Raw genomic sequence first — 11,914 nt, 5'->3', positions numbered from 1 at the left:
ATACAAAACATGTGCAATGAATTTCTAAGATAGAAGAGTTCAAGGTGTATCTATATGTATTAATTAAATGCACAATATTTATGTTACTTATATAATTTTGTTGTCATTAATTATGTAAAAAATATATTTATATTATTTATTAAAAATTAATTACTTAATTTTCTAATGATTTATTTATAATTTTGTAGGAATTAAGTGAACAACAATCTCAAAGAAGAAAATTGAATAAGTATCCCCATAGAATGGGTGCAATGAGGTATGTGAGATTGGAAAAAACTATGATATATTTTCTATTTATTATTGCATTTAACTATATATATATATATTTTTTTGTTTTATTCACATAGAATTATTATTATTTATTCATAAATTTTGCAGCGAATTAAAAGAAGCACTCAAGAATACGTAGAACGTGAATATCCATGGACATGGGCAGGGATGGGGAAAAATGGAAAATATGCAAATGAAGAAATTAAAATTTTGGTAAATAAATTGTGAGCATTGATTTACATAAAAATATATAATGATAATGTTTAACAATTACTTTTTAACATATATAATTGATTTTATAGTTTATATATTGTTATGATTGAAATATAGATATCTTTCTTTAGTTTTTAATTTTATATTTTTTTCATTCACTTAATTATGCTTTATTTTATTATTATTGTTGCCATGCACAATATATTAATTCTTTGTTAAATATTGTAATTTTCTAATCATTTACTCATTTAATATATATTGTAACATGTCCTCAAGAAGTAGGAAAAAGAAGGAGAAAACTGAGTCTTTATCACCAAATGATATACTTACAAAAGCTTTGGGGACCGAAAAATATGAAGGTTGGCTTAGGAATAGAGGTAAAAATTATACAGTGACTAATTTTTCCTCACATCCAGGCAAAGTTCACAAAATAAGAATAAATCCGAGGATAATGAGAGAATTACCAAGCTAGAACTTGTTGCTAGTGCCTTTTGAAGATCATTCAAAAGAAAAGTAACATTGGAAATATTAGTGAGTTAGCATCTGCATGTGGTATTAACCTACAGTCTCAACATCATCTACTTGGACAGCAGTATTCGTATGGAAAGGCATCGCATTCTCATACTCATACTCAATTATCACATGAAGACCCTGTAGTACATGATAATCATGTTACCAATTTTAAGACCGTATCTACTAATAGGCTTGTTGCTCCTCCTATTGATTCATAATCTATGATATTTGCAGAGGCATTATAATGGAAAAAATCCAAGATATATTTACAATTAATATATATGTTTAATTTTAATTATTTTCATTCATTTGTTTTCTTTATGTTTAATTTTGTTATCATTATTACCATGAGAAATATACAAATATATATATTTTTATCACTTTTAATTTTTATTGTTGCAAACAAAAAAAAAACACATAATTTTTTTTACAATTAAAAATTATTATTTATTGAAGTTTTTTAATTTTTATTGTTCCAAAAAAAAAACATATAAATTTTTTTACAATTAAAAATTGTCATTTATTGAATTTTATCATATTAATTAGTTATTCTAACTTTATTTGTAATTTAGGGTGTTATATACAATTTTCCATAAGACAATGTTGACAATATAGTAGTACATGTTACTTTAGTTCCTTCTATCCTATCGGATGTGTAGAATGGTATTATGGTGAAAAGTAGAGATAAGAGAAAGTGTAAAAAATAGAAAGTGGAAATATAAATCTAGAAAGACCAAAAAAAAAAAAAAAGTAGAGAGAAAATCTAAAAAAATTGAAAAGAAAAGCGAAGTAAAATAATTAGAGGGAAGGGAGAGAGAAAATCGATTGTAAGTTAATTTTTAATTTTAAAGAGTATTAATAAAGGTTATAACAATATTTTAAATTGATTAAAAAATGGGATATTAGCAACTAAGTATTCCGAATTTTGTCGAAGTTGACATATTGTACCCTAAATTTTTTTTTCTGACATTATGCACCCCAAGCTTCTTATTTGCTTGTACTATTGATTCTTCTATTAAAAATGCATAATGAAATGATCATATCTCGTGCACATGCTCATCAAGTGAGGGTAAATCAGATAATTTTACTATTCTCAGGTTAGAAATTAGGACTTTAAAATTGGAATTTTAGCCCCAGTTTTAGCCTGAACCAACTCAATTTCTTGTACTTCTCTTCACTACCGTAAATCACTGTTTAATCAATTATCTGCCATAAATCCATTGTTGGAGGCTTGGAGCCTTTTTGTGTAAACAATTGTTACTGTTGCCTTACTAATTTTCCCTTTGTTTATTGTAAATTCAAACAATTCAGGAATTCTACCATCTGAAGGTGAAGAATGCAGTTGCTTACTGCTCAGAAATCAATCTTGTAAAGAGCGCATTGGGATTAGCAGCTTCTCGAGATTTAGTTTCATTTGATGATGGCTCTGTAGTTGTGGTAACAAAATCTGATCTTGAAGGTCATGACCCGAGTTTGGCAAGAATAACATGCTTTTGGCTTCGATGCCGTGCACATCAAAATTATTCAAAGAAGAAGTTGGGCAAGGAGAGTACTTGCTCTATTAGGGCCGACTGTCTGGGAGGCATTAGTGTGGACATCCATGTCTACTGATGAGAACAATCACTGGAGCTTAATACAATATGTTTTATATTATGTGTTTCAAATCTTTTTCAAACAGAATTCGAGAATAATGTTGCCCCAGGCACAACTATAAACTATTTTTCCCATGTAGATTGAGTTGTTATGGTGTTCTAGTCAAAACTGAAAAGATTGTGTATTTTGGTCCGAAGTAATGTTGCATAATTTCAGCATCAGAACTTAGCATATCTATTTATCAAAGTTGTAATTTAAAAAATTATATTAACAACATTATATGTGACAAAATTGGGGCTAAAATTCCATTTTTGAAGTCCTAGTTTCTAACCTAAGAACAATAAAATTATCTGATCTATCCTCGTTTGATGAGCACATGCACAACACATGATCATTTTATTATGCATTTTTAACAAAAAAATCAATGGAGTAAGCAAATAGATAGTTTGGGATGTATAATACCAAAAAAAAAAAAATTTAAAATGCAACATATCAATCTCGATGAAGTTTGAAATGTTTAACTATTAATATATAAAATAAAATAAAATAATAGAATGAGAGATTCTTTATGGAACGGAGAGGAGAATGGAATTTCCATTCCAAATACATCAACCAAACACCATTTTGAAATACCTGGATCCTCCAATCCCAAATTGTAATAAAAAGAAATTATTAAAAAAAAGTATTCATTTATCCATGATACCGGTTTTTAGTTTTTATGAGATAATGCATATTGCCAGATTATATGATTTTCTTGACCACTGCTACCAAAACAATGCTGCCCAAAAAAAATTTTCATGACACCACTGCATTACACTTCAGGATAAAACATTTCCATATTACCCGACTCGAGGAATGACCCAGCCATGAGGACCAATCTGTCCCACCCACCCAACTCCAGCCACGTGCCGCAGGAGGATGATCCCGACTCGGTGCGACCAACCATAACGGGGCCGGGCCTTCCCGTCGGCGGCGGTCATAGGAAGAAGGGCACTGGAGTCCGACCATGGCTTCTGCTTGACTCCATCGGCCAAGCCCAGGTTGTGGAGGCCGGTAAGCATGCCATCATGCGCCGAACGGGTCTGCCCGCGCGGGACCTCCGGATCCTGGATCCGTTGCTGTCATACCCGTCGACGGTGTTGGGTCGTGAGAAGGCGATCGTGATAAACCTGGAGCATATAAAAGCCATCATCACCGCTCAGGAGGTTCTGCTTCTCAATTCCAGAGACCCTTCTGTCACCCCCTTTGTTGAGGAGCTTCAACGCAGGCTCACGCGCCACCACCAGGCTTCGAAAGCTCAGGTTTATTTTTATTTTTCCTTTTATTTGTGTATTTATTTATTTATTTTTGTTTTACTTTTCGGCGTTTCAGTTTTCTGTTCATCTGAATTGTTAACGATTTTGCAAATAACTGGTGGTTTCTATTTTTTATTTTTTATTTTTTATTTTTTTTTTAACTTGGCATGTAGAATTATAATCAAGGTTTGGAGAATAATCAAAGCATTAATTTTGGACCGCTAGAATTAGATTTCTAACTGCTGTGAGCTACATTATTTACGAGTGTGTAGCTGATTTGAATGCTTTGACTAATCTGTTGAGTTTATTTGTAATCCATGCAGCTATTGACTTGTTTTTCTTTCTTGATGTGTTTTTAATTTGTTTGTATAGGAGGGCAATGGTGATAATACAAACTGGTCGACTTTGTATGATATGGAAGAGCCACAATCAAGATCTTTTAGCCCTGAAACTTCCGCAGGAGGATTTCCACAGGATCAGAATGAGGATGACAAGGGAGAAGGAAAAGAAGGTCTCCAGAATCAAGATGGGTTGAAGATTCTACCATTTGAGTTTGTTGCGTTGGAGGCCTGCCTTGAGGCAGCTTGCAGTTGCTTAGAGAATGAGGTATGTTAGCTTATTCCACTTTTGGTTATTGTTCAATCTTTTGCTGATATTCCATTGCTGTGTTTGTTCCTTCAATCTTCATTGTAGGCGAGGACATTGGAGCTTGAGGCTCATCCTGCCTTGGATAAGCTGACTTCAAAGATTAGTACCCTCAATTTGGAACGTGTACGCCAAATCAAGAGCCGCTTGGTTGCAATAACCGGACGTGTTCAAAAGGTTAGTTGGTTTTAATGATTTAAAATTCTGAACTTATAACTTTTTTATTTTTTATTTCTTTATTCTCTTTTTGATTCTTGTTAATCATTTTTGAAACATCATCTTGAATACTAATCTCCTGTGGAAGCTGCTTCATGCTTTTGGCTTGTTTTTATTTGTGTGTTTACTTTACATGGTATGAATAAAGATGCAAACATGTTGATCTCTAGGTGAGGGATGAACTAGAACATTTGCTAGATGATGATGAAGATATGGCTGAGATGTATTTAACTGAGAAGTTGGTTCAGCAACAGCTTGACAATTCTTCCACTTCTTCTATGAATGAGAGAGATGACATGGATGATGAAGTTCTTCGATCAGACATGGATGACAGGCATGTTAAAATCTACCATTTTTATTATAGGCATGCTATTTTTCTATTTGTTTGGCTTCAAATTTATACCTTCAGTGTTTACATTTGCCAGGATTCCTAGTGAATCATTTGAAACCGGTGGTGATTACATGAACTATGAAAATAATATTCAGAACACTGATAACCCCCGGGATCAATTGTTTGGAGCATCTAATGCCCTTAGTAGGGACAGCCGAGGGACCCATACTAGTACCACTCGCAGTGCTATGAGCAAGCAGCTTGATGTGGAGGAGCTTGAAATGCTTTTGGAGGCATACTTTGTGCAAATTGATGGTACATTAAACAAACTATCCACGGTATGCAACTCTTTCTCAGTTTCATGGATCTATTATTTTTATTTCAAGGTTCTTAAGATGAAAAATGTTTCAATCCTAATGTTCTAGGTCTCAATGAGTAGATGATTTAGTGGTGTCCTCTTAACCAGTTGACCTTCTTACTAATGGGTATGCCATATGAAAGATCGTGATGGTGAACTCAACTATTTATAAATAATGTTATTCTAACTGTCCTTTGTTGTTATGTAAGACTAACTAACTGATGCATGTAATATACATACCCAGAAGAACATAAATGTGGTGCATAAAGACAAAATTTAGTTCTTTCTACTTTATTGAAATTTCACCCTTTATGTCCATATTTCAGCATATACTAGCGTAATAAATGAGTTGAAAATTATTGGCTCTGGAGTATGAGTACAGAGTGTCTGTTCTCTGGCTGCACAAATAAACACACATTATGCATGTGCAGTAAAAATTAAAACATTTAGGAGCATAAACTGACATAAAAAGGAATTAGTACACTGCAAAGAGTTGCATTTGTAAACTTGGAAGCGTATATACACAGCCTTAATGTACAAAGGAATCTTGTCAGCTTATTTTCAAATATCAAGTATAAGATACCTTTTAGATCAATTGCAAATTAGACATGAAAAGCAATGGAGGCCCTGGACTTTGAAATGTAAGTGACAAACGAAAACACTTTAGAAAGTTGTATATTGGTGCAATTTAAAGGCTTCATTAAGAGCGAAAGAGACTTCTTCACCTCTGCTGCTAGAATATGTGGGTAATGGATATTTCAGGTAATTAATTGTAACTTGGACAATAGAGTAACTGAACTTTACCATTGAACATTCTTTTCAGGACTGAACTTTTACATATGCTATTGCTACCATAATCTTCACGTATAATGAATTTACTTTTTCTCTTTATTACTTATGAAACCATGAATTACTTTGGCTCTTTATTACGTAAGAAACCAACTTCTGCTGTCATTATTATTCTTACTTTACTTTTCTGGTGGTTAATCTTGAAAGCTGAGGGAGTACGTGGATGACACAGAGGATTACATCAACATAATGTTGGATGACAAACAGAACCATCTCCTGCAAATGGGGGTCATGTTGACAACGGCAACCCTGGTGGTGAGTGCCTTTGTCGTCGTGGCTGGTATCTTTGGCATGAACATTTCGATCGAGCTTTTTGATGAGCAGATAGCGGGGATGCCAGAGTTCTTATGGACTGTAGGTGGTGGCACTGCCGGAACAATATTCTTATATGTCGTTGCCATTGCCTGGTGCAAACACAAACGCTTACTTGAGTAGTGAAGGGCCATTTGTAACTAAGAGACATAAGTTTATGTTGTGTATTTGTGCAAGACTTGCTTTTTATGGATGAAGAAGCGACTTTATATACATCTCATTTTATTATTATGTTTTTATTTTATTTTGTTTTTCTTACACCGTGGGGGAGATGGAATCTTTCAACCAGGTTGAGAATTGAACTTTGGATCCTCGAACTTTGGACCTAAAGGTGTAGTTTTAGTGGTTCTGATTCAACTACTGGGCATGCCAGAAAATGCAAAAATGCACCAGTTGAGGTCTACTATAGAAAAGAATTCTCTGTAATTTAAATTGTTTAACATTTAGGTTTTTTTTAATTCTTTCATCCGAAGGTGGAGAATTCGGTTTAGGATTATTCCATGAGATTCCATGAGGATACTGTTTTGCAATTGGCATGTTGGGCTTGGAGGCCCTGTGACATGTAAATATAACTAAAGTTTAGGGGTATTCTGTAATTTGGACAAAAGGAAAGAAGTGAGTTTGAAAAAAATAAAATAAAATAGAATAAATTTCGTGGACTAAGAATCCAATCGTTATCAACATCATCGTGTTGATGGTTATGCTGAAGAAACGGGTGGCTGCAGTGCAAAACAAAGCGAAGCTAAAATGAGTTCAATAGGCCAAAGCATATTGATGGCCCTCACTGTTACTGTTAACAAGCTTGCTTCTTCAAATGTCCACGCAGTTCATAGAAGACAAACCCATCCACCAAACTCAACCTCCACAACCACTGATGCTAATGGAAGGAGAGGCCTCCTCTTGTCCACTCTGCTTGCTGCTTCTCAACTCACTGAGGATGACTCCAGGACTCAGCTTCTTAAAAGTACCACATCTCTCTCTCTCTCTCTCTCTCTCTCTGTGTATATGTATGTAAATATATATAACACATTATATTCCTATCTTCTACTTATATTGATTGCTTAAAAAACAGAATATCTCAAGAAGTCAGAGGAAAACAAAGCCAAAAATGACAAGGAGGTATAAATAAATCTCCTTAATTGTTTTTGTTTTATGGTGGGTGTCAAAAGTCTTTGTTGGTGGTTTTCTTAGAGATGTGTTTGCAGAGACTGGACAGTTATTACAAACGCAATTACAAGGACTACTTTGAGTTTGAGGAAGGAGCTTTGAGGGCCAAGAGGGGAGAGCTTTCTGAATCAGAGAAGGGTATTCTTGACTGGCTTCAAACTAACAGGTGAAAAAACGTACAAGCTGGTGCTTTGGTAGCACCAATTAGTTTTCATTTTCGTTTTCATTTTTGTTTTTTTGTTTTTTTGTTTTTGTTTTTTTTGGGGTGAAAACAATACTAATGCATTGTATATCTATTTTGATAAGAGTGTTAGAAATAAGTATTTCTTTCTTTCTTTTCTTCCTAGATTTGGTTTGAAATGAGATAATAGATGTTACTCTTACTCTCGTTTGGATATAATTCAAATCAACTTGCAAGGTTGGGTTTGGAATGAATACACCTATGTAACAAGATGTCCGAAATTTTTGTGTAAATTCTGTTTCTATATGAGTAATTGCTTATATTCAAAATAGTGATATATCTTTTCAGACTTTTATAACTAAATATAAACATTGTGAGTCCATTTAGAACAGCCTTATGACAATAACTTCTAATAATAATTTTTAAAACATCTTTAATAGTTCTATCCATTAAAATTTATATAATAAAAAAATTGAAAAATATTTATGCTGACATGACAATATTTTTTTGATAAATGATGTCTTCTAAAAATTGTTTTTCAATGACTGTGTTTAAAATAAAATTTCATTAATGATTTGTAAAATTTTAAATGGTTTATTTTTTTATTTTTTTTTATTTTATTGCTTGTTTTTTGGAACTTTTAGAGGAGGAGAGAGATAGTGGAAAGAAAAGCTGCCTAGCCCATTCTCACCGAGGGGTGGGCAAAGCCCAAACCAATAAATTTGAATCATTTTGGACAATTTGAACGAGATTTTTCAACATAGATTGAGTTGGTCTGAGTTTGAATTGGTTTGAATTTTTAATTTTCAATTCGGATTAGGAGTATAAACCCAACTCAATCTATGTGTCATATAAATAAAAAATTAATATATTTTTTATAAATAATTTTTTTTCCATTTTTATATGTAACATTTGATATTTTTTTATATATAATTTTATTATTTTTTGCAAAAAAGAAAAAATATGTAAATTAATTATTAATAATTTTTTTAACATATTCCTAAATGAAATCCTAAGCCTCAAACATTTCTATCTAACTCTTATGTTGTCGCTACCATCATCTAGTCCAATTACATCTTTTATTTCCAGAGTTTAGATAAGCATTTTATTTGATAATGAATTATTATAATTGTATCTTATATTTGATTGACTTTAGTTTATTGTTTATATTTTATGCTTGAAAGACTTTAATTTGTGTTATATATTTTTAGATTGCTAGCTTCCTTTTTTATATTTTATATGCTTTAATTTGTATTATATGTTTTTAGATTGCTAGGTTTCTTTTTTATATTTTATATGCTATGTTTGAATATGGAGAAGCATATGCCAAAATTAGATATAAAATTTTTTAAAAAATTTATTCAAGGTCCAAACAAAACCGATTAATTAATCCAAACCAATTTGATCTTATAAGATTTGGATTAGTTTGAATTTAAAGTCATGAATGATTTAGATTGGATTATTCTACTAAATAAATCAAAAAGTATAGGTTAGCTTAGATTTTGGTTCAAAACCGATCCAATCCAATTCCTGTTCACCTCTATTTTAAATGTTAAAAAAAAATAATAATAATAACCACTATATTTACATTAATAAAAAAAAGGCCATACAAACGAGCTTCCCATTGAAAGTTAAATGTAAAAACTATAGTGGGAAAGTGCCGTGATGCCTTTTTTTTCCAAACTGATCTCACGCCCCAGGCTTTTGTTTTTTTTTTGTTTTTTTTCATCTATGATGGGTATGGTCTATGTAATGGAGTGAAAAATGACAGTGATGTTCGTCTATGTTGTTTAACAAAGAAAAAAAGATAAAAATAAAGAGAAAGAAAATAAATTTGAGTAGAAGAAGAAATTTGAAAGCGAGGAAGATGAAGAAAAAAATGGGAAGCTCCAAAAAATAAAAAACAAAAAAAAAAAAAATCTATTAAAATAAAGAAATTGCTGAGTCGGCATATTTAACAGATTCTCTATATGTAGAAAATCACCTCGGCATCTTCTAATTTTTTTTTTTTTTTTCCTCCTACCATATTATCTTCCTAGTGCTCCTTCGTAGAACCATTGGAGATAGTTTATTTTATTTTATTTTATTTTTTATTTTTTATTTATTTTTTAACTCCATCCATTTATTTGATGTAGCAATGTTCTTTTAGTAATAGACAGAGTGATGGATACGCCATTTCAATAGCTTTGTTTGCTCCTATTTTTTTTTTTTTTTTTCATATTAGAAAAACGATAATCACCTAAGAAAATCTCTTCAATGTATCTATTTAAGCACTCAAGTTAATATGATACTAAAAAAATTAAATATTGTCAAGATGACCCTCTGAGACATTTTGGAGTTTCTTTAAAAGCAAAATTATCTTTTAAAAGTTATTTTTTGAAAAAAAAAAAAAAAAACTTGATAGAAGTAGTTAATTAATAACCATAATAGCCTTCTGCATATTATTATTGAAGAATAAATTTAAAATTGACTATATATTTATACCATATAAATTTTTATTAGAAAACAATTTTAAGATTTTACCGAATTATATTTTTAATTTTTATACAAAATAAGTAGTAATTCATATTCATGGATTAATGTTCAAAGTGGTGATCTCACTTTGAGAGTTAATAATAATAAAGTGAATTTTGATATTTAACATAATATGAAATTTCTGTATAAAGTGCAATATTGTCATAAGATTGCAGTTTGAAGAACTAGGTATTTCATATGATAAGTCCAAGTGAGATTGTTAAGAAAGTTTTCCAGGAGTCTATCATGGAATTGTGCTAAAAGAAAAAGCCTAATTACAAGTTTAAGATCATCCACGGAATTTTGATTAAGAGAAGAATTCATAAGATAAGGAAGAACAACAGGAAGAGTTTGAGTCCCTAGTTTGTTCCAGGTTCAAAAATTCAAGCTTTTAGCAATTCAACATCAATGTCAAAGAATTTTATTGTGAAGAATGCATTTTCTTTGGGATATCTAGAGCTTAAAAGCCGCAATGTTGGCTTGTTTAGGGTGTTTGCTTAGAGAATCAAGGACAACGGTTGAATTGATGTCAAATTGGATTTCTTTCGAGTAAGGAGTTCTTTGGTTTCTTTGAAACTATTACTCCACTAATTATAACTAGAGATATTAAACCAAACACTTTTTGGGAAGCAACTCAAGTTTTTAAATAATTTTTCTCTTTACTTTTAAGTCCTTTTAATGTTTTTGGACTTATTTTTAAGTTTCTTTAAGTATAAATTTGGTTGGTTTAGTTTTTTTAGTTTATTGGGTAGTGTTCCTTTTCTTTGTTTGTAGGTTCTTATCTTTTGGAAGCAATTTTTGTGAATTTTCGGTCCTTTTAATGTTTTTGGACTTATTTTTAAGTTTCTTTAAGTTTAAGTAATGTATGAATTTTGTTGGTTTAGTTTTTTTAGTTCATTGGGTAATGTTCCTTTTCCTTGTTTGTAGGTTCTTATATTTTGGAAGCATTTCGGAGCATTTTAAATATTTAAGGAGTGGAAATTTGTCTTGAAAATGTATTTTTCTTGTTTTGAAGTTTTTTTGTGAAGTTGAATAAATAAAGGTTCAAAAAGTGTAGTTTGGTCGAGTTTTCGACAAGAAAGTGAGCCAAACACTTGGAATTTTCTTCTAAGGACTGAAAATTCAGAGGCTATGGTGTGTGGCCCTCACATATTGAAGTTGCCTTGGAGAGATCCCTAAGAGTTCCCTACCATAAATAAATAAAAGTGACCTAAATGATTATTCCTCTTTTCACTTTCTAATAGAGACATTTTTGCATAATTCAAAACAAGAAGGCAAAGGAAACTAGAGTTGACAGAACAACTCAAAACATTACAAAAATTTTGTTCAATTCCATGAAAAAACCTGAATTATGTAAGAAGACCTCAGTGGCTGTGGCATGTGCACCTTAAATCTTGAACTGGTCATGCTAAAGTAAGGTTTCATCAGTTATTGAGCAAATGTAGTGGGCATGTTCC

At 31.6% G+C, this 11,914-nt stretch overlaps 2 protein-coding genes across 3 annotated transcripts; both read left to right on the top strand.

The window, feature by feature from the left end:
• Nucleotides 1-3,307: 3,307 nt before the first annotated feature.
• On the top strand, nt 3,308-6,826 carry LOC107427020 (magnesium transporter MRS2-3). Its single transcript, XM_048481142.2, has 6 exons — nt 3,308-3,890; nt 4,257-4,490; nt 4,578-4,706; nt 4,916-5,079; nt 5,171-5,414; nt 6,431-6,826. The coding sequence occupies exons 1-6, from the start codon at nt 3,456-3,458 to the stop codon at nt 6,716-6,718; spliced, it is 1,494 nt and encodes a 497-aa protein (XP_048337099.1). The 5' UTR covers nt 3,308-3,455; the 3' UTR covers nt 6,719-6,826.
• A 156-nt stretch (nt 6,827-6,982) lies between these two features.
• LOC107427022 (uncharacterized) lies at nt 6,983-11,658 on the top strand. Of its 2 annotated transcripts, XM_016037359.4 has the most exons (4): nt 6,983-7,559; nt 7,668-7,714; nt 7,801-7,928; nt 11,385-11,658. In XM_016037359.4, the coding sequence occupies exons 1-4, from the start codon at nt 7,343-7,345 to the stop codon at nt 11,446-11,448; spliced, it is 456 nt and encodes a 151-aa protein (XP_015892845.2). In that variant the 5' UTR covers nt 6,983-7,342; the 3' UTR covers nt 11,449-11,658. The 2 variants fall into 2 exon arrangements, with proteins under 2 accessions (XP_015892845.2, XP_015892846.2); XM_016037360.4 differs by lacking the exon at nt 11,385-11,658 and having other exon boundaries at nt 7,801-8,197.
• Nucleotides 11,659-11,914: the final 256 nt, after the last annotated feature.

Source organism: Ziziphus jujuba, chromosome 9 (assembly GCF_031755915.1).
Source record: "Ziziphus jujuba cultivar Dongzao chromosome 9, ASM3175591v1".
NCBI lineage: Eukaryota > Viridiplantae > Streptophyta > Magnoliopsida > Rosales > Rhamnaceae > Ziziphus > Ziziphus jujuba.
The sequence above is the reverse complement of the archived record's forward strand: the minus strand, read 5'-3'. Positions and strand labels throughout refer to the sequence as shown.